Raw genomic sequence first — 22,795 nt, 5'->3', positions numbered from 1 at the left:
TTGTGCACTGTTGAGCAGTTTAACATAAAGATGTGCCCTTTACAAGCTTATCATTTCTTTAGTAAGTTCTTAATTAAGTTCACCTTAATAGTGGTGAGTAGTACGGGTTTTGTTTATTTAGAAATTACAGTGCATTAATGCCTGATTTCTGAACCTTTTTTTTTTCATGTGTAAGCTCTTTGCTTTTCTCCATTATGATGGATGCCATATATATGTGTAATTGTGATTTTGTTTATTTTTAAAATAAGAATCTATAAGGTATCCAAAATTGTGACACATTTTCTAGAAAAACTGAAAATCCGATTAATTGCATTAATAAACTAAATAAAATTTAGCAACTATTTAATACTTCTCCCTACTGCATTGATGCCATTGAAAATACATCTTTTTTAAGCATAATATACATCTTAATCCATTTGTGGATTATTATATGCTGCGTTTTTCACCCGTCGTTTTCAAGGATGGTAATCATTTTGTAATCATTGTGTGACTATATATAACCCTTAAGCACAGAGCTCCTAAACTCACAAAGACTTCAGTTTTTCCAGTGGAAAATACAGAGTTTGGATAAGAAATGAAACGAGATATCAGTTAAAGCATGTAAGCACCAAAGAAGTTCTCTGAAGAATCTGAGCGTCTCACCAGAGTTTGGTTTGACACTCTTACAAAAATGGCATCGTTCTTGAAAAGATGAAACACCCCGGCCAAGAAGGAGTTTGATAAACCCGTTTTCCTCTGTCCTTTGGACTGATATGTACGAGACCGTAAGAGGTCCAGCTCTACTCCTTGGTACCGCTGGTTAACTCTGACCACTGAGTGTGTGAACATGAAGTAATCTTCACCAAAGCAGATCTTTGAGTAGACAAAGTAATAGCCTTCCCTCTGTACAACCAGCATTCCCTCTGTTTTTACATGCACCATTTCATAAATTGTAGGATCATCCCATATCATTATTCCATCCTTACGAAAGGAGTCAGCTCCGCCTTGATGATAAAAAAGACAAATCCAAATTAAGGAGACATGAAGTATAATAATAAACACATATCAAGATATTTAAAAGGTACAAAATCAACATTACTGACATTGGGTCATGATTCTGAGGTTGATACTATTTTAATAGTCTTGTTTTTATTTTCATGTAAATTTTTAACCCAATGGCAAGAAAAGACTTATTCCATCCTTCTAAGGTAGACACGTTTATATGCTAATGCTGCATGTATTACTCCTTATAATCCTTATGGGTATATTTACCTGATCTAGAAGAATCAGAGCCATACCTGTAAGATGTGCAAGTGGCTTTGAAGGTTTCATAAAAGGGTTCGGTCTTGGTGTGGGTGTATTCTCTTTTTCTATGTCGGTAATCAGTCAGAGAAAGTAAACACATTAGAAGAATTACATTATCAGAGATGTTAAAATGGAAATTGTCACAACTAGGTTATGAAATAAAGTGATTTGTAACACAACAATAAGAACTTTGCTCATAAATACCGCAGCTGCCACAATCAGTGTGGTACTTCAATAAGTTTTACAGTAAATTTACTAATTTTAAAAGTATCATAAATGTCCCTCCATACCTTGGTGTTTTACAACTGCATGTGAGCTAAGCCTAACCTAGAGTTGAATAAGAAAAGAAAGAGAATATGGTGAGGAATATTTTTGTAAGTGTTACACATCTGACATGGTCGATTTATACCAGAGTCAATGCTGGAGGACATTTCAAACAGAACCTTACAAACACATGCATACATTATCTTCAGTTTCCTGTGTTAACCAGCCACTTTGTACACGTTTATCAGTTTGTTTGTCAGCTCTAGTGCCATATCAATTTATGGTCTTAGCATTACACACAGCACTGTTCAAATCAGTGTCAGAAAATGTTCTGCATCTGTTGAAACAGTGGAGGAACCTAGAAATCAGGGCACTGGCTTCACTGGATGATTGATTATTTTCCACTGTGATACAGGGGGGTTAAACTAGGCTACTTTTGTGGCAATCAGATTGATGTTTCTGATTCCTCTCCCTTTTCACTTCCCCATGTAACATCATGTTTCAGTTTCAGGTCCTGCTAGTCAGTACTTTCCCTCAGACTGTTGGCTGCTGAGTGGAGGTTTTGTAAAGGTCAGCCTCCCATCACAGCTGGGTGGAATTTGGGAATACCCCAACCATTGTCTTACACCAAACAGAACGTCTCAGAGTACTGTTCTATGAAGAAGGGAAAATGCTATCCAGGATGGCAAATTCATCCAAATTTAACATCAGAACACATTCTAAGACAAAAATATTGATTGTGGAAAATAATATTGTTTCTCTGTAGGTGAGATTTGAACTTAATCTGTTTTTTTAAATTGTATGTTTCATGTTACAAACTCAAACCCTAATCCTAAATGCTTATGCTATCCCTAACCCAACCTAACCTAACCTAACCTTACCTAACCTAACCATATCCCAAAAATAAGAGCTTAAATCCTATTTGTCACTGAACATGAATAAGATCACTATCTGACCTTATCACCATGCAAAGTGCAAATGCCAGCAGTACAAATGTTAAAGTACTACAGCGAACAAAGAAGAAATATTAAAAGAAGATAAATTGTTGTAGTATTTAATGCAGCTTTGCATGGGTTTGCAATGACATGTTTCTGCATACAAATTGATAAAATGACTAGACTACATTTATGACAAAAATGACTAAAAAAGGGTAAAGATATACAGTATATTTATTTCTGTTCCATGTATAACAAGGAAATCGTTTCACAATGGAACCCAAGAATCTAAAATGAGAGACCTAAAGAAAATGTGTTGTTAAAGACATTTTACAGCACACATGTGACATTAAAGGAGAAGAGTGTTTGAAATACAGGGTATGTGAAACATAGCGAGTAGCAGAAGACACCTGTGAGCAGGAGAAATGACAAATGGGTACTCACTTCTTCGAAGGTTTCTCTGGAATGCCCGTACAGATTGTAAATGAAACACGCTTCCACAGCCAACCCGCACAGGGCCAGAGTTATCAGCACGTACAACAGTCTCTCCGCCTTGGCCTTCGGGTGGTGTGGGATCTCCTGAGGGAATGATGGAGGATGCGCTACACGATTTTCCAAAAAAACAGAGGAATATGCCACTTTCTCCGAAGACATGTTGATCATCTTCAGTCCTCCAAAGAAGGGGTAAGAGGAGAGAATGAGATTTTTGTATGCTCCCTCAAGAAGAAATATTGACAGTGAAGGAGGTCCTGTGTGAGAGAGGGTGATCGGTTCTGAGAGTGTGATTACTCAAGAATTAATCTGCTGGTTTGTTTGGGACAGTGTGAGAGTTCACCATTGCTTACACAAGTGTTTTGAAAATGCAGAAGTTCCTCTTTTGCTCAAGGAGATAAAATGTCTGGAATATTTTGAAACTAGACGAGCTTTGCTGATGTATTCAGATTTATCGAAAAGTTTGGCTAACCAATGTCACAGCAGACACTCACATGATCAGCCACACTGACGACAGTGTTGGTATTTCCCATGTCAGAGTGAATGATTTCAGATTACACAGCTGAAATATCCATATAAATTAGCTCAGATTCAATCTGTAATTAAAATATAGTCTGAGATAATTGTGCACTGAGTATATTGAGAAATGTAAAATAAGATTTCTACAGATGAAAATAGCCTCCATATCATCATTATACATAGGTGACACAGTCAGAAGAGCTTTGGTTTTGGGTTCACTATACCTTGACTGGGCAAAATATGAACGTCATTACTATGATAATATGAAACAAAAACATATCAGAACCAGGAGAAAACACATAATATCAAAATAAATTAAGGAAAAAGAAAGATGGGGAATTGTAAATGCAGGGATCATTTGAGACCACAGCCCTGGTTTTTGATCATTCTGCTGTGTGTCTCCGCAGGCCTAATACTGGTCATTTTATACAGTCAGAATTCTTTATCATTTGAGACAGGCTCACGTCATCCTCATTTGTTTAGCGACCCTGTGGCTCAGGAAAACGCAACTCTCCAGAATCACAGAGTCTGATAATAAGTGCAGCACAATTCTTCACAACAACACCCAATTATCATCAAATCTAAGGAAAACGTGCATGGTTATTTATTTATTTATTTATTTATTTCTGCAGTGTACTTTGTAAACACATTCTGTAATGTTGCTGGTAAGACTTAAACCAGCCCTAGTGTAAACTGGTGCTTAAACTATGAAAAGTATCACAAAATTGTACAGATTACTACATACTTCAGAGCATTAATCCTGGGTGGCCAATTTATTAGGTACACATTTCTAGTGTTGGGTTAGGCCCCCAGAGCTTGAAGCTTGAATTCCTCAGGGCAGGGAATTCAAAAATGGGTCATGTTGGAACTGATAAACTGATTCCCTGAGTCCACTAAAAATTCTCTTGTCCTTTCATGCAGTGTGACATGGGCTTTCCACAGGTCTACCCAATCCAGAATAAATCTGTGAAAACAGCTTCAGAAATTTTCCAGGATTTTAATCAAATGCCAGAGATGCTCACAAGTCATTTTTGCACCTCCAAGTCAACCCTCAAGTCTTTGAGCTAGAGTCCAAGTGAAGTCTCAAGTCTTTGGTCACAAATCCAAGTCAAGTCTCAAGTCGTTTATGGTTGTAATGAGCATTCTATCATCTGCTGCATGCCATCTGTTCTGCTTGGAACACTGCATTGCTACGTCTAAGAAATTCAAAGCATCTTCTGTTTTATCATCACTCCTTTATCTATTAGCATACAGTATCAGCACTGATTAATTGTTTGATATATGATCACTATAAACAGGCTATTGCAATGCAATATGAAAAAAAAACACAATGAAAGCTTTCCTTTAAAAAGCTTATAACTGTATTTTGCAACATTCACTCATCTTCTCAAAATATTAAGCGAACACCAATCTAATCAATCTTACCTCCCTTAGCTACAAAGCTAGTAACAAGTTAATGTTAGCTAGCTGATGTTGAGCTAACATGTCTGCTAACCGTCCATAGCATTAACTTGTCTTTCACATTACCAAGTGACTGACTGACCTATCCAGGGGCTTTTTGAGGTGCCTGATAAAATCTGATGTGATCGATCCAGCATCCTTTTTTTTGATACCGCACACCTTGCATTAAGTCATTCTTTTGTTTGGGCCTTGTGGGAAGGTACAGCCAAAGGTTATCACAAATGGCACAGCAGCTGCAGGTGTGCTTGCCATGGTTACGGTGTTGTTGCTACAGCTTACAGTCATCTGTGACCACGCGCATAAGAAAAGTTACAGATGATCGTAAAGGAAGGAATGACATCCAGCTTGTCAGACATTTCCTTAATGTTTAACAAGCCAAAAATTAAAATAATTAAATAAAGATTGTTCACGAGTCCCAAATCTCGAGGCCGAGTCGAGGCTCAAGTCCTCTGAGGAGGAGTCTCAAGTCGAGTCTCAAGTCAGGTCTCAAGACACTGTGTGTGTGACTTAAGTGCGACTCTAGTCCAAGTCACAAACTCAAGTCCCCATCTCTGTCAAATGTTTTGGACATCTGGAAAAGTCTATCATGATAAGGGTCATGAATTTGAAAACCTGTTTCAGAGTTCTGCAACTTTCAGGAATGGCCCAATCGCAAACAACTCAATACCATCCACAGAGTAACACTGTAGAGGGATTCAATGATACACTGGTTCAGATGTACTGTACTCTGCAAGAAAAAAACAAAGAAGAAAAGAAGGTTGATTTGAAAGAGGACTTGGCATAGATGGTATATGCCTACAGTTATACCCAGCATGAAGCCACCATTCTCCCTGCTGTACAGAAGATCCCCATGTTTGCCAGTTGACCTGATCCAAGACTTGACACCCACACTCACCAATAAAAGACTTCCAATATAGACATCATAAAATGCAAGAACTCTAAAATGTGGGTGACTAAAATTCAAGAACCTTACAAAATTGCTTCTGACAATGCTCAATTATCCTCACCAAGGGGAGAGAAGTTTTCTGACAGACATGTGAGGGGTGCCGCACTTCAACCACAGTTCTTCTGACAAAGCTTTCAGGGCATGGAAACCCTGAGAAACGTTCTTTCTCCTTGGAGGGCATAGTCTGCCTTCTAGTTTAAAGAACTGGAGATTGACCTGTTGGAATTTGACCAGCAAGAAACCAGACGTTTGAATCTGTTGCTGCTCTTAAAGGACTTGCCTGCTGAGTAGAACTTTCATGAAGCACTTGCAAAGAAAATATAAAAGCAAAAGAAGATGAACATAGTATAATATGTGGAATTTTATGCTAAATGCTTTGAAGAAGAGGAATGGTACTATCCCTTGGTGATAGTGCCAGAAGAATGATAGCACAGCAGTTTCACCCAACTGTAACAGAAGTGCCAGAAAATGTCCCAGCGGCTGATACCGCTTATGCACATCCTGATTTACCTTGTTAGTTTAGTAATTAGTTACACCTGAGTTTGTTAATCTAGTCTTTTCCTGTATAAATACTCCTAATTTTCCCTTGTTTAGTGTGCCAATACTGTGTTGCCAACGTGTTGTGAAGCCTGTAACCAGTAAGTTCCAAGAAGTCTTTTGTTTAATCCTTGTTCTAGTAAAACTGAGAAATCTGCACATGCATCCAGAATCTCCCTGAGTCCATGACAGAATTCCACACCATGCCATGGCTGCAGCAATTTGGCCTCAGTTCACCTAGCAATCCAGGTACGATGGATCCCCTTGGAAATGTTGGGAGTTTCCAGTTCGGTGCTCCCTGTACTTTGCACAAGGGGGGGTCCATGGTGACAATACCCAGATGGCAGTATTCATTAATTTTCTAGAGAGACAAGCACTGATAAGAGTGGTTGCAGAGAGAGGGCATTATTGGTTCTACACCTTTTACGTTTCCTGAAGTCTCTCATGACAAACCCATCTCTCAGTTCTGTGCTACATTTGAACTCCTGCTAAAAGCAAAAGTAGGGAAGTCAAGGTGGACTAGGAGAACTCTACCACCAGAAGAGCATAGGAGAGGAGTCGTCATTTGGGATCCAGGTGAATGGCCAACTCAACATCCAAGCACTGCTGCTACCTGGCACCTCAGTGCTCTGGGTCACTGTTCCCACCATCCCAGGGGCCCCAGATCCACATCTAGCTCCTGTTCCTGCCCTTCTGAGGGTTCCAGTTGCGGTAGGGATTCCAGCTCTCGATCTGGTTGCAGTGGGGGCCTCTCTCACAGCAGAGACTTCATATCCAGATTTGGTGACAAATTGTAGATGTCAGAAGTCATCTCAAAAAGCTGTGAAGAGTGTTGAGGAGTCTTGTACCACTTTACAGTAAGACTACCCTTATAAAGGATGTATAAATGGTTTATAACTAGGTTATTAATTAGGCTGTTAACACTTTATAAATCATTAATAAACAGTTATAAGCAAGTTACAACACAGATTTCATACATCAGTGCAGGCTCACTATTTGGCAAGATCAAGTTACTGCTGCATTTTTTATCTATCTGTTCTGTTAAATCTCAGATCTTGCTAGTTGCTTATCTTACTTTATGTTGTCCCTTTATCAGTCAGTGTGTTAAACTGTCAGGTTCATCTCATTTTAATAACCATTTATTTATGAGTTACTGACATTTATAACTGCAGAAAGGGCGCCTTATTGTAAAGTATAAAACACATCACCATTTACAAATGAGTCACTAACATTCATAATTGGCAAAAAGGAGCCTTATTGTAAAGTGTACAACACATCATCATCTATTGATGAATTACTAATATTTTTAACTGGCAAAAAAGAGCCTTATTGTAAAGTGTAAATCACATCACCATTTATTAATGAGTTGCTGGGTTTTCTCTAGAACAGGAGTGGGCAAATCCGGTCCTGGAGGGCCGGTGTCCTGTCGGTTTTTGTTTTCACCTCTTAGTTCCCTGTTGATTTTCACCTTGAAAACAGGTGTGCACATTCTTCAGCCAATCACAGATTGTATTTAGTTAGTCAACAAGAAAAACAGCTGGACTGTGGCCCTCCCGGATCGGATTGGCCCACCCCTGCTCTGGGGTGATTACACTGCCTTTGCTCTTTTGGCAACACAACTTTTAATTTGCAACAGTGCAAACCAGAGAGTAACACACTTAACCAGCTGACACGGTAGGAGGGAGGCACATCATTCACGCAGACAATTACATTTACAGTACACAGATGACGTTAAACTATCAAAAGAATTAACAACACAAAGGCTGCATGATGAGTAATACACATACACTTCTACTAGCCACAATGGGAAACATAAACTGAACAATAACGAACTGGGGCTAAACAACAGTCCATTTCCCCAAGGCATGCTGGGTGGCTCCGCCCATCCACCCCCAACACACATCACAATATACCACTTAAATATGATAGCATATGTCATATCAACACCCATGATAATAAAGAGGACGGCTGCCAAAGCCTTAGCGTATGAACCTGGTCATTTGATTTGAAAATTTGATATGCAATCATTTTATATGTCAAATGAAACTTTTTGACTATTAAGATATGCTGATGGTGGTTAAATGCTAGTAACTTATTAACAAATATCTGTGAAGCTGACAAGTATAAATGCTGGCTGATGAAGAATACAAAGTAAGCTAAGGTAAGCAATGAGATTGGAGGCTAAACAGTACAGATAAATGTGGGATCACTATTTGGCAAGCAACAGGGCACTGTTGCACTTTTTATCTAATGACAGTTATGACAGCTTATTAATGATTTGTAAAGTGTTCACAACCTAATTAATGAGCTAATTATAATCCATTCACACACCCTAAGGGTAGTCTTATTGTAAAGTGGTACTTGTATTTTTTTTCATTTCCTTTTCCCACGCATCAGTCAGTTCGGTTGTAATTATTGCAGTCATACTGGTTTAGTTATACTGTAGATGACGCGCTGTACTAAGAGTGATAAGAAAACTATAGTTCTGGTGGGGGGGGGGGGGCCAAGGGCAAACAGATTAAAGAGCAGACATCATACACATGTATGTAGTTATCTTATCATTACCAGGTATGTACCTCTACGTGAAACTCAGCAAATATGGAACAGAGGCTGACTAAGAGAACATTATAGCGACTACTGACATTGCTTCATGAAACATGATTTTGGTAATTATATGTTTATTTTGTAAATGTGTCCGCTGTTTATTAATAAGCCTGGAAAATATGAGCAGCTTTGACTAGAGTGTCGTAAAGTGATGAAATATTGTCTGAGTTACATAACCTGAAATGTGTATCTTACCAAAGTAATTTATCAGTCATAAGAACTGCAAAATGGTTTCATTCTGTTTGATTTGTTGAGTTGAGCACCACTAGGCTAGTCTACGGGTGTGCTTATGCTAAAATGGCGACTCCTGTGATAAAAACGTGGTACACTTTTTTCCTTTAATGCAATATGGCAACTGAAAAGCTAACTCTTATTGAAATTTTGCCTCAGAATGTTATTTAAACAGAGGAAAATATTGTGGAGTAGTTCAGCTGTATTTTGTTAAGTTGTGAGGGCATGGTGTGATGTAAATGAGACACTGATCATTGAGAGCATGGAATAGGCTACTTTGAATTCGTAAAAGTTTTCACATTTCTGAATTGGAGATGTAATTTTGAATGGGAATGTAAATAATACCTGCAAAAGGAAATATTATTTTATGCTGAATATTAAAATTCCAGCATTGCATTGTGGCTCAGCCCTCATATCCCACCCTCATATATTTTGTCAAACAGAGCTGTCAGATTCAAATGGACTACAGATGTATCAGCTGCTTAAAAAATGAAAATTTGAAGAGTAATTTCTCAACAAGCCATGTCGGTCATCCCAGGGGAGATCACAGTGTGGTGTGAGCAGGCTGCCATAGCAAAGTAGAGCCGACATGGCTGACTTATATCTGTCGAGGCTTAAGGAAAACAGGACATATCCTAGATGTTTGGAATGGATTTGTGGAGAACTGCTGTAATTAAAATACCATCTCAAAATTGGCCAAAAACTACACAGTTTTGCAAAAAACCATTGACACTTTCACAGTCATTTTAACTTGTGTAATATTAATATATTCTGAATATATTAAAAGGTCAGTACCTGGCTCCAGGGGAAAAACAGCCTAGAGCTAGGTATTGACCTTTTCCACATTGACTAAAAATGCGCAGACTAGACAATTTTCATTCCTTGTCAACAGAATCTCCAATTCCAGTTTCACTTCCTAACTAACAAATGAATGATTTCAGTATGTGTGGTGAAAAGAGATGATACAAACTGTTCTTGTTCTTGAGAAGGTATGTCCTCCCACAGCAACTGCTCCATATACAGCATAACAACAATAGCATTAATTCATTAATTATTACCATGCTGTTTTCATTATTCATTAATGAGCACTGTACAGCATTACCTAAATTATTAACTGCAATTACCTGTACTGCATTTAAATTAATTACTGCATTGTCTCATTATTATTATTATTATTAGTATTATTATTATTATTATTATTGTATTGTTATTATTAGTATTGTATTGTTGTTGTTCTTCTTCTTGTTCATTCATCATAACTCTTCCTTGGGTCAGTTGTTGTTTTTCTGCATCTCAGAGTTCCTACGAGTCCTCTGGGAGATCCAGGATCTTGCGAAGGATGTGTCCACTTCAAACCAGCGTTACTTTGACAAGGGCTGCTGCCTTCTGTGTTCCAGTCAGGCAACCTAGGTGTTTGTTGTGTTCTGGAGAATGGCTGTCCATAGCAACTGGGATGATCTGGGCCTTCACATTCCAGCTCTTTTGCACTTCTAGTTGCATGTCCTTGTATATGTTGATTTTCTGTTGCGCTTTTGTTTAGACTTTCTTGTCATCTGGAATTGCAATGGCAATGATCATTGCTCTACTGTTATCTTTGCTGATCACCATGATGTCTGGCTGACTTTCTGGGATCTTCTGGTTTCTATGTCCCCCAGGATTTTCACCCTGTCATCCTCTGTCACCAGTTCATGTTTATGCAGCCATGCACTGGGGTCTGTGAGTGCTCTCAGATGGTCATGTGCACTAGTGGTGAAACATTATTGTGCCTCTCCAAACACTTTGTGTTTGTGATCTTCTGGCATCCAGTCAGTAAGTGGGTGACCGTCTCATCCCGTTCCTTGAACAGTTGACACTTTGGGTTATTGGTGACCTGCAGTATTCTTGCTTTGCGGCGCTCAGTGTTCAGTGCCTGGTCCTGTGCTGCAGTGATGAGAGCTTTTCTTGATGCATTGAAACCAGTTTACATTCTAGTCTTGATTGACACTGAACCAAGTTTTCTGCCATTATGTGTCAGTTTGGTCCTCTAGGATTTGATAGCTCTCTCAGTCAACCGTGTTATCTCCAGTCTGATCTTGTGCAACTTGAGACTCTATGAACCAGGAGTGTGACACACTGTCCTTGGCCTTCTGGTAGTCGATCCATGCCACTGTCATGTTGGTCCTCCATGATTTGCAGCAGCAGTTATTGTTCTGTCCACTGCAAGTTCAAGACCTCTACTTCCAAGGAGGGTATTGCAAGTATGTGGTTTAGTGACTAACACGGATAAGTTAACTCAGAGTAAGTAGTAAACCTCCTGATAGCAGAGCCCTAAGGCTTTGTTTTTCTAGGAGAATGAGGCCATAAGGCTCTTCTCTTAGGAGGCTTACTACTTGATTTGAGTTGACTTGTCCGTGTTAGTCACCAAACCACGTACTTGGAACACCCCCCTGGTCTTGTTCCTTTCTGCTCATTGGTGAGGAGATTCTTCCCCTGCAGGTGCTCAGTGATGATGTTGGCTTTTATGCCAGAGAGGGGCTTCCATGTTGCTGATAGGCACATGATTGGTCAATAGTTGCTAGGGGTTGTACCCTTCTCTTTCCTTCATGAGCAGACAGGTATTTCCTTGTTGGCACAAGCCAAGTCGGCATCTTATTTTGGAGAAACTCCTGGAGGTGCTTGGCAAGTCTGTTGTGTATTTTTGGTAGGTGTTTTTTTTTCCCAGCAGGCCTGTATTCAGCCCAGTTAAGCTTCTTTCTTTATTCATTTATTTTGAACATGGGTGAAATTAGATCAAATATAATAGAGTATTCAGGCATGTGAATTGTTAATATATGATTCATATAATATGAGCAGATATCTGATTTTATGATGAAATTGACTGCCAGCATGGTCTTTAGAACAGATATGCATGTCAGTCCATAACCACATATGCAAATGTTTGGGAGAATAAGAGAAACCAAAAAAATTATATGCCGTGGGAAAAGGAGAAAGAATGCCAAAAGTAAATTCCAATTACATTTGGCTCACAGAACACTAATCCAATGAGATTTCTCAGGGATTTAATCATTTAATTTTCCAATATACTTCACTGCTATGCTGATCACACACTGTCAACTGGAAAAAACATGACAGATAGTCGAGGCTTCTCCCATAAAGTAGCGTAATGGCTATTTCTGATCTGAGGTCATTCCCAAGGCAGTAACGCTGTTCCGCTGATGGAAAGCAGTCCAGGCGACAGTACGCCACTATTATCACTGATGAGATGATTGCCCTGTCAGCTCTTCGCCTTTCACATGTTCTACTTTGTTTTTCTTCTGTCTCCACGTACTCCCTCGGTCATGAGAGGAAGCAAAGGCATTGCTAAGACTGCAATTAATCTTCTGCATGGTGGCATTTCCTACATGATACGTTCCACCCTTTGGCAAAAGTAACCATGGCATGGCCATTATAGTAATGAAAGAACGACTCACGGGAAGCGAAAGCCCAGAATTAGACTTCGCATTAAGCTGCTCTGTTGTCACACCGCTCCACCCTCCAGAAGAATCATTATGAGGTGACTTTTACACAACCTTTTAAAATGTGCATGAATGTTATAGCAGGTCGTGGGTCTGCAGTTTGTCCAGGTTATCCGTGTCGCAATTTTAGTCACTTTAAGGATATGTGCATATGTACATGTCACTGATTTTTTTTTTCAACCGAGTGATGCATTTCATCGGTAGAAATGACATCCTCACTGTTGCCTGAGTCTGTCAAGTTGCTGCATCATGCCTTATCCCTTTGATTCTATCCCTTAGGCTTCAAATGGAATGTCTTTTTATTACTGAAACTTGAGTCTGCAAAATGTAACGGTAGCATAAAGAAACTTTTAAACATTACAACAATAATATACCCAAATTACATATTTCTGGATTTCTGTTCTTTCATTGCTGGCTTTTTTTTTTTTTTTTAAATAATAGGTTTTTCAAAATGAGTTTATGGCTCTTGTATAATGACTCTTTTTTTAAAATATATTGTTCTGGTTTTCATAAGCATCTTGTCTCTTACAGTCTTTGTATGTATGTTTAACTTTTATGCTGCCCCCTTTGCCAGGTCTCTCTTAAAAAGGAGACTTTTAAACTCAGCAAGACTTTGCTGGACTAAATAAATGTTTTTATATTATTACAAGACATGCTGAGTTATAATAGGCTAATTTATCACTGAAATGGTTTCATTTTCTCTACAGGTCTCTATGCCAGGCTTCACAATTGTCTATGCTGTGGGTTAAGAAAATAGCCAATAAGACACTCAATAGATTTTATGGGAAAGAAAGTTACACCGCATAGCATTAATGAACTGATGTGACGTGTCATCACCATGTCAGCAGAATCCCTGTGGCGGAAAGGGGCCTCCCGTAGCTTTCTGTTCTTCATTGACTTCCATTCTGCAGTGCATGTTACATAGTGTGTCGAGTCAAACATCTCAACAGTAATAAAACAGGAATACAGTAGCAACTGTTGTGATGGAAATTGAGGAAAAACATGTGTGACAGGGCCAGAGTTTGAGCATGGTCCTCTGTAATTGACCTCTCTAAGAGAGCTTTGGAAATGCCAGTGGCAACAGTGTCCCTGTCTCAGACTCCCTGGTCACGCAGAAACTCTGAATCATTCCTCAGAGGGCCCTGAGGAACACACCTGTCAGTCAAATGGACAAGAATATTGTTGTCATTTTCCTAAAATTGTGCTGTGTCAGAAGAACAGATTAAGGAAGAAGGAGGAGGAGGGAGGAAGGGAAGGAGGGATAAAGAAAAAAATAAAGATGAGTGACAGATCAAAATCAATAGATGTCTAGGAATACCTTTGGCGGTTTTCCAAAGTTGTATCTATTGGACGTGAGTGTCTATGCAGATTACTGTCACACACTATACAGAAAAATAATCCCCCTGAGGTCATGATAAAATTTCTCACCACCTTGTCTGTCTAATAGTCAACATACACAAAAAAACACACTGACGCCGCACTGAATAAACAATACACATAAGCAAATACACATTTGTGTGCATTTGAGCCTTGAGATTTTTTTTTTCTTTTCAGATCTTTATTTTTGGGTCCCAAAAAAGGTGAGTAAAGGCAGCTCAGATGACATGCTTTCCCTTGTAACTAATGATTTCCTGTTTTGTCGTATTAAGACTGTAATTGATTCCATGTCACAGCACTTACCAAATGGGTTTCACTGGGTTTATTTATCTGTTTATTGGTCAGAGGCCAGTCCTCTAATGCCCGTGATTAAGGTAATTGTGCTACATCTAGAGTGGCATCATTTTTGGAGCAGTCTTAATGAGGGTTATCCATCAGACCATACAGTCTCAACATGCACCCTTGTGAACTATTTGCAGAGCAATGAAACACACCTCAAATATGTTTATATGTTTTTAAAGCTTTACATTTTACCGAAAAATTGAACTACAGATTAGATTTTTTTTTTAAATGTGCGTGACTGTGGGAATATCTAACCGGAGAAACTGGGAAAGCTCTCCGATTTTAACTGTTGGAATTACGATTCTGAGCTGAGAGGTTGTAATGCCTCATTTAAAACGATGGAGCGATTTCTCTCTCAAGAAATATCACTCTTCCATAGTTTTACAGAATCTGTGTGATATTTCATGTTGCTATGGCAATGAGATGTAAACGGTGGCTTGTATACTAATTAGGTGACATGTTAAATTAACAATTTTTGGCAGTAAAATTCAGGTGGTTCAACAGGTCAACTCATTTCATAGAAAGCTGATGGCAAATCCACATAGACTGTTTGTTAGCTTTGATCATTTCTAGCTAGATTGTTACTTATCTATGTCTGATTTTGTTGCTTGGCAACCAATGGAGAATGTCAGCTAGTTATGTAAGCATAAATGGTAGCTTGGCGACTTGCCTGATAGTTTTGGCAACGTCAGCCAGGTCTTTTATGACAGATTGCAAATATGCACTTTAACCAAAGGGGGTGGGGGGGGGGGGGGGGGGGGGTAGGATGGTGGGGGGAAGACGCATAATGTGCTTGAATTCTCTGGGTAATTAGATGATTAATGTTTGGCTGTGTCCTGGCTGTTTTGCTTCGAGATTCAGCTAATCTGTTGTGACTCATATTCATGGCTGATTTAATCTTCAACATGCATTACACATTAAAGCAAAAATATAAATGGACATTTGTGAATATAAATTTTGATAACTGGTTGGGTTTCGACCAATGTTCCCACACACATAAACATTTGTTTGAAGTAGAGAGCTATTGCAAGTGTATACAGACACACTCAAAACATTTTGCTTCTTTGGGTTCAAGTACTTCTATTTGCTGCACACGTACTTCATTATTTCAATCAGCTACTTTGGTTCCTAACTTTTTTTGAACCCAGCTTCACAAACACACGCCGTGTCTGGACGATTTCTGGGTTTTGATCGAAAACTGCCATGGTCACACTATGTCAAGAGTCAGTACTTGCTCTCCTCTAATCAGTTGCTGGCATCCTTTGGCTAGCTGTTCTCCAAAATGGACCCCCCAGTGTCAGACTGATTGCGCAAGGCTGTCACCCATTTAGGGAATGGCAAAGTCATCTCATTCCAATTACACACCAAAGACAGGAGAAAAGGTGGTGTTGTTCGTCCTTGTGAAGAGGAATATCATGAAAGTGTGTGTGTGTGTGTGTGTGTGTGTGTGTGCGCGCGCGTGTGCAATCTATAGCTGAATTGTGCGTAAATGGCGTATATGTTGGTGATCGGAAAAACATTTGGGAAATTAAATTGTGTAGAGTACGTTAGGGAGGGGAAAATGGTGAAGGAGAATAAGACTTTCTGAACGGCCCGTCCACAACTGTTTTTTTTTTTTTTTCACTGTTTTGAATGTCAGTCATCAGCAATTATGTTGCATCTGGTGTCTCCCCGAAGAGCTGTGGTCCCCTGATAGAGAAAAGCAAAGGCCAAGTGATTAAAATCGCTCTGTACATTTTGCCAGTGCAATTCTCTAGACCGATCAGAGGATGACAGTAATAGTGAGGACAGATTACGTTGGGGTACTCTCTGTCCTCTGTCTAATCAGTGTAAGCAGGATACATATCCCACCACTGAGGCTTTAAAGGCATCACTTACAGCACATGACTTCATTTCAGAATTTTCATTCAGTTACGCATTGAGTGCCGTGCTGTTTTGATTTGTTTATATTTATTTCGCCGTCATATTTCATGTCAGTATTTCCCCTGGTCCTTCACTGTGGATGTGTAATGTGGCTCAACCCACCCCAGAGTGCTGCCCTTTGCTGACCTTAGACTTCAGCCTGACTGCGCAGTCAGTGACCTCGCATTTACTTCAGCACAAGAAGAGAAAGAGGCAGAGGTCAAGGGTAGGAGCTGAAGAAAGGAAAGAAAGAACCGAAAACTGAAAGAAGGAGAGGGTGAGAGCAATGGCATTTTCCATTTTCCATACTTACATGAAACGGTCTGTAGTCTTATTCAGCTCAGAAACAGCTGTGAGAGCCAGTGAGGATTAAAGAATTCCCTGTGTAACCTCACTCACAGTCAGAGCTAATCCTTTTCTAACTGCAGCAGACAGGTTTGGGATCTCATCACCATCAGACATTTGTTTGACCGAAGTCAGTTTTTGCCCATTTTCTGTAGTTCAGAAACTTGACAAAGTCTTTGCTCCTGAACCCTTGCAGAACTCTAACAACTGAAGAAATGTCTCCTCCTCTGCATGAAATTCACTGCTTGAACATCTGTTGTCACAGCAGCAACGGCAAGCATCACTTTATCACAGAAGAGTGGGCAGGATGTTTTAATTGGTCTTAAACGCCAGAGGGAAGAAAAGACAGTTCCTCTCCTTAACAATGATAGCATCCATTCTGATTTAAGTGTAGGTATGCGGTTACTTAAGAAACTCGATAAAGAAAGTGCAACTTTTCCATAAGGCAAGCCTGCAGGGTGTGCTGACTTAAGTATGTGCTGTATTAACCTGCAGAAAGAGGTAGGACTAGGTAGCTGCTCATGAGGTTGGTTGCATTTTAAGTTAAGTTAACTGATGATTAATGTACTGCAGTAGCAGTTAACTACATTGAGCCTGGACTCCCTGCCTGTGAAAGTCTGGCAGTCTCGCCACTGTTGTTTGTACCTTATATAATATTTTTCTTCTACAGTTGTTGCTTTTAGTATACCCAGTTTGTATCCTCGGGCATGCCACTTTTTATTTCTCACTGTTACAGTTTAAGCATTATGTGCATGCTATCAGCTGTTTCAACAGCACGGATTCAGTGTTATTTTTAGATAAAGCATCAGATTTTCTCCTCCTCAAAAAAAAAAGAAAGAAAGAAAGAAAGAAACGCTGATCTTGTTCCCATGGACAGCCGCAGAATGAAGAATCCCTGTGTCTCAGGTTCATTTTGACAGGCCACATAGCTGAGTGACAAAAATAGATGTCAGTGGTTCTAACTGATTGAAAAGATGCCACAATTCACATACAGATCCAGCAGATTTGTGCTGGTAGTTAACAGTTTGAATGACTGTTCTTCTCTCCCTCTCAGCAGGATGCGTACAATAACACAATCATAAAACTTCAGAGAGCGCATCATTCTCTTGAGATTGTATGTCTTCACTGAACAGTTAGGAGAGACTGTGGTGTCAGCTAAAGAGGCAATTCTCCTGCTCCAGGCAGCGTGGCTACAGATCACTACTGCCCTCTCTTGAATTCACTGTTTCTCAGTGTACCACAAACACCAGCATGGTATAGCAATACTGCATGCTCTCAAATGGGCCTTTGTATCATATATCCGACAGAATGGTCTGTCACATGTTGTGTAGTCTTATCCTCAGTAAACATTTAATACTCTAAGGGTGCCAGCTAACTTAAAGTTTGAAAGTAGCAACGCAAGAACCATCGAAGTACTTTATTGGCAGTGATATTTTGTTTTCTTGGTGAAGTACTTCAGTCATCGTCTGATGAGGTTTACTGTGTATATAATGCCATGCGTGGACTGCTATGTATATCGCCTTTAGATTCGAAACCTCTTAGCTTTACTTATTAAATAAGAAGAAAATGTTAATGAAGTATTTATATGGTGTTGACATGTTCAAATGTATACCTATTTTATGAGGCCCTTTTGAGTGGTTGAATGAAATATGCATTAGGCAACATGTAGTCACATAACATGGCTGTTTTCCAAGACTCGTGTATACCAAGAACTACTCCACCCTACTCCAGACCCAAATGTGGGTTTCGATGACCTCTCGTTTGTGTGTCAAATCTATCGCATAGACAGTGGTACGCGGCTTGCCTTGTCAATATTGTCATGCACCTGTGCTCACCATCTGGGGGTGAGGGGTGGGGCAGTTAAGGACATGATTAGGAATGACATGAAGCCCCTCGGGAGAACGTTACATACCCAGGACAGTTCCCATGATGCACATCAGCTCCTGGTGGATTCTGTTTGAGAACATGTTTGTGAAACTCTGGTGTGACGTGGGATGGAAATGTAGCTAGTGCAGTTTTCATGCCTCAGTGACTATGCTCACTGTTTTCTGTCTGACTTCCAGCTGCTATTTCATTCTCTTTATGAAGGTAACACTCAATAAAGTGCTTTCATTTTTATGATTTATGATGTTACAGAGTGGAGCAAACCGGAAAAAGATCAGGTTTTACGCTATCTAGCTCTCGCTCAGCATTTTTATGACAGTAAATACGATATGAGAGATGGATGGTGTCAAAATATACAGAAAAACCAGGCCATTCAGGTTTTTATCAATGTGAAGTAGGAATGAATAATGGAGCTGCAAAGCTTAAATCGCCTCTACATTAGCGTGCAAGTTTCTCGAGGCGCTACGGATATTTTTTCAGTATCGAACTACATCGGGTGAAGATGCATGACTACAGTTTAGCAAAGTCGACGTGAGTTTCTGTAGGTGTTAAAACAACAAATCATTGTTTATTCTGCTGTGCTCACTTTCAATGCAAATTTGGGAACATGACACATATTGTAATACAGATTTGCAACATGCCTTCCACTATTTGTTACAGCAGAAAATCGTGATTTGTCCTGCTCCGCTCGACCTCAATGCAAATTGAGAATTATGATATATTTTAATACACACCATTAGTTTTCATTAGAGTTTAGCCAGCCTGATTTTATTAAGAAATCGCCCTGACACAAACAACCGCCCTATGTGAAAAAGAGGAGGTGTTATTGATTGAGTCAGTCTCTGACTCCGGAACGGGTATTGCTGAACAAGAAGACCCTCCCTGTCTTCAGAACCACTAATTCCTCAAGGCCTCCAATTCTTTATAAACAGGTCCCTGCCAATAGTCCTGTCGCTCACATTGGCAGTCAGGGCAAGGTGAAAGTCAGGCCAAATATAATTTGGACACTGCGACAACAAGCAACATCACCACTTGGGTAGGTAATCTATTTGATAGATTTTTCTTTTTTTCTCACTTTGCTTTGTAGACTACCTGTCAATATGTTTGGAGTCTCTAATACCTAATCTAGTCTAACAAAGTATCTGGAAAAACCTGAGTACTTATAGTCGGTAACGTTGACATATATAGCATGTAATATTCCAATACAGAGTAGTGATTAAACAAGCTGTGAATAAGTCTTGCTTAGCCATGTGTATCACATGTTTTCATACACACGGGTTAAGTCTGTGGTTCAAGTACAGAGCACTATTCAATAACAATGCTACCTGGCCCAGGCTACCTCGAGTTCACATGTAGTGTATTTGCCAAAGCTAATGGTTTAAATCATCATAAAGGTTTAAAATTCAAAATTACTACGAGGCTGTTGTTTGTTTCTATTAATCTGTAAATTTCTTTCTTTATGTGATTTTTTTTTAAAGATAGCATGATAACGTTTTACGCAACTGTTAAGTAAAAAAAAAAATTAAATTGCTTTTTCTGCCAGAGAAGCATTTCCCTTTTCTGGCAAAAGAAAAACACAACTGATTAGCAGTGTCATCTCCAGAGACCGTACTTTGAAAACAGTTGTGGTACTCCCGTCAGAGTGACTGTGCTCTGAGGGCAGAGAGAATACCTGTGTAAAAAGGTCCGTGTGGGACCTGCAGCCGCGGGGGAAAAGCCTTGTAACACATCTAACTCTCAGAGCAGTGGTTCGGGGACAATCGCTACGGGTCCCTGTACGCGTTACAGGGCGGTGCTTGTGTGAGGCTCCTCTATAAAAGACAGGCGAGATCTGGGTCACACTTTCCATTAGCCCGCTCCATGCCTGTGTGATTATTTGTGTAAGCTGCATTTGTTTGGTACAGCAATGATGAGTTCCATATTTCCTTAGCTGTTTTTGAATTTGCTGTTGCTCAAAATTACAGTTTAGGGTATGATAAGGCAGACATGTTTGCTGAAGTCTTACTGTAGTGAGACGATATGAAGTTACATACATAATGACTCTCTCCTTATAATCATTACATGAGATTTAGCATCTTCAAAGTTAAGAGATAGCTTTGGAAATCAAGGTTGTTTTTTTTTTCTTTTTCAGTGTGGCATATGGCTAAAGCAAAAGCCTTGACAGATTTAACCATTACCTTTAGCTAGTGGACCCATATAGCTGTTTGGAGATGACACCTGTCCTTATAAACGCATTCAGCCTTGGGTTGGCTTTGCCTTTTGTATCTGGGTGTATGGACCTCTCTCGTCCCTCTATTTATGCATGTGTGTGTGTGTGTGCGTGTGTGTGTGTGTGCACGCGCAAGTCTGTTTACATTCCCTGTTTTTACTAGGATGAACTCCGCTGAGGGTTGGTACATTGAACAGAATAACAGAAAAACAGCCTCAGGGAGTAAGGGAGAGCTCCTGCTTGCTTTTTGGTTTGGCTTGTATTTTCCTGACAAAAACGTGTTCAATCCACACATTGTTCATCAGACAATCAGACAGCTAACACTTTTCATATAAAACATCATTGGAACTTAACTCTAGGTAGGAGCTAAAAATGCAAAGTCCCTTGCAATGTCGGATCTGACCATATGTGCTCTTTTTCAGTCCTCTAGAGCATGACTGTATCATGCATTTGGGGTTGCACAAAATTCTGCCGAAATCCAAATTTATTTTGAACCATATTTCATCTGGAATCAGTGTGTGAGATCAAACAAGATTATTCTAAAGGGAGACAGAATAAAAGAGATGAACTATGTCATGTGGAATGAAAGTTTCACACCTGTTTATGACTTGTCATTTTCCAGACAGTCAACAAAGAGATTAAAACTGCTCCGAACATAATTCTGTACAGAACACTCTAGCAAGATTCTAAACTGTCTATGTCAGCATGCACGCTAAGACAGTTTTAGTGTATTTATAAATCATTCTCACTTTCTCATCAGGTTTTGACTTAACTGGATGTGATTTGGACTAAGAACATGGCAAACTATCTCAGAATCTACTCAAAACTGAACTACAATGTCAACACCACCATGTCTCCTCTGAACGTTACCCTCGACATGATCAACGCCACACCCAAGCCGTTTAGCGTTTTCGATGGGTGTGAGGACTTGGTGGAGGCCGTTCTTTTTGACTTAATCGTGCAGTGCGTAAACGTTTTTCTGGGAATCCCGGCTAACCTTCTAGTCTTGGTGATTCTAATCCGCAACCGGAAAGAACCGTCAACCTCCGACATTTTCCTCGGTTGCCTGGCAGTCATGGACGCCTACTTTGGTATCATGGTACCCATCAGCTTCTTGAACCTATACTACTGGCAGAGTGTGGAAGGCTGGAGAGCCATAAAGTTTACCTACGGCGTTAAGGACACCAGCGGGCCGCTCTTCCTGTCCTGTATCTGTCTGGATCGTTTCATGGCTGTGCTCTGTCCCATTACTTTTGGCCGGTTGAAGGACAGGAAATACAGAATAGGCCTTTCTATTCTAGTACTCATTCTGACATTCTCCTATGCCGCAGCCAAAACCATTGGTGGCATCCCCAACTTTGAGAAGATTTTCACCAGCGAGATCCTGGCGGCCTTCGCCTGGATGATGATATGTAATGTCGCCATTCTGTGGGCTCTGAAACGCTCGACCGGAGTCGGGAAGGACGAAATGCACCCCATGAAAAAGAAGGCGTTTAAGATGGTGTTGTCCATTCTGATCATTATTATAGCCAATTACCTGCCACCTGTAGCTCTCTTCCCTTTTGAGGACCACTACGATCCTCATGTGTTCACCTGCTACGTGCAACCTGTGGGATTTGCCTTCGTGAACATCAGCAGCAGCACTCAGCCACTCATCTACCTGTCCCGTCTGGAGAAGGTGCCCTTCCTGCCCGAGAGCTGTGTGAGAAAACTCTTCTGCAAAGACAAGAACGAGGCCTCCCCTGCTTAAATCACTGAGGACAGTGGAAACCTACGTACATGGACGATTTCACCAAACGTTTCCGAAATTCCGCAGCGGCAGACTTCAAAAACCTGATTAAATTTCACTGAATCGTAACTTGATTCATGACGTCAGCTGAATATAATATTATTTATTTTAGTTATTTATCTATTTATATAATGCTGTGAAGAAAACATTTGTGAAGCTGAATACTAACTATATCCGAAC

The 22,795-nt window shown here is 39.9% G+C and overlaps 2 protein-coding genes across 2 annotated transcripts; one reads left to right on the top strand and one right to left on the bottom strand.

Moving 5' to 3' along the window:
* Positions 1-591: 591 nt before the first annotated feature.
* On the bottom strand, positions 592-11,426 carry LOC115826038 (tumor necrosis factor ligand superfamily member 14-like). The gene is made up of 5 exons (XM_030789718.1): positions 11,387-11,426; positions 2,928-3,154; positions 1,575-1,611; positions 1,278-1,349; positions 592-983 (listed from the first exon to the last, which is right to left on the bottom strand). Exons 1-5 carry the CDS (start codon positions 11,424-11,426, stop codon positions 592-594), a joined length of 768 nt encoding a protein of 255 aa, XP_030645578.1.
* A 10,196-nt stretch (positions 11,427-21,622) lies between these two features.
* Positions 21,623-22,576, top strand: LOC115826037 (G-protein coupled receptor 183-like). Its single transcript, XM_030789717.1, has one exon. The coding sequence runs from the start codon at positions 21,623-21,625 to the stop codon at positions 22,574-22,576; it is 954 nt and encodes a 317-aa protein (XP_030645577.1).
* Positions 22,577-22,795: the final 219 nt, after the last annotated feature.

This window comes from Chanos chanos, chromosome 13 (assembly GCF_902362185.1).
Source record: "Chanos chanos chromosome 13, fChaCha1.1, whole genome shotgun sequence".
Classification (NCBI taxonomy): domain Eukaryota; kingdom Metazoa; phylum Chordata; class Actinopteri; order Gonorynchiformes; family Chanidae; genus Chanos; species Chanos chanos.
Note: the sequence above shows the minus strand (reverse complement) of the source record. Positions and strands in the feature narration are given on the sequence as shown.

Excerpts from the sequence above, each read along its gene's own strand:
- LOC115826038 (XM_030789718.1), bottom strand. The coding sequence starts at position 11,426 with ATGACAGTGGCATGGATCGACTACCAGAAGGCCAAGGACA. Across the intron at positions 3,155-11,386 it reads CTACCAGAAGGCCAAGGACA|GACTGAAGATGATCAACATG; the intron begins GTGTGTCACACT and ends CCTTCTTTGGAG. Across the intron at positions 984-1,277 it reads GCCACTTGCACATCTTACAG|GCGGAGCTGACTCCTTTCGT; the intron begins GTATGGCTCTGA and ends TTTATCATCAAG.
- LOC115826037 (XM_030789717.1), top strand. The coding sequence starts at position 21,623 with ATGGCAAACTATCTCAGAATCTACTCAAAACTGAACTACAATGTCAAC.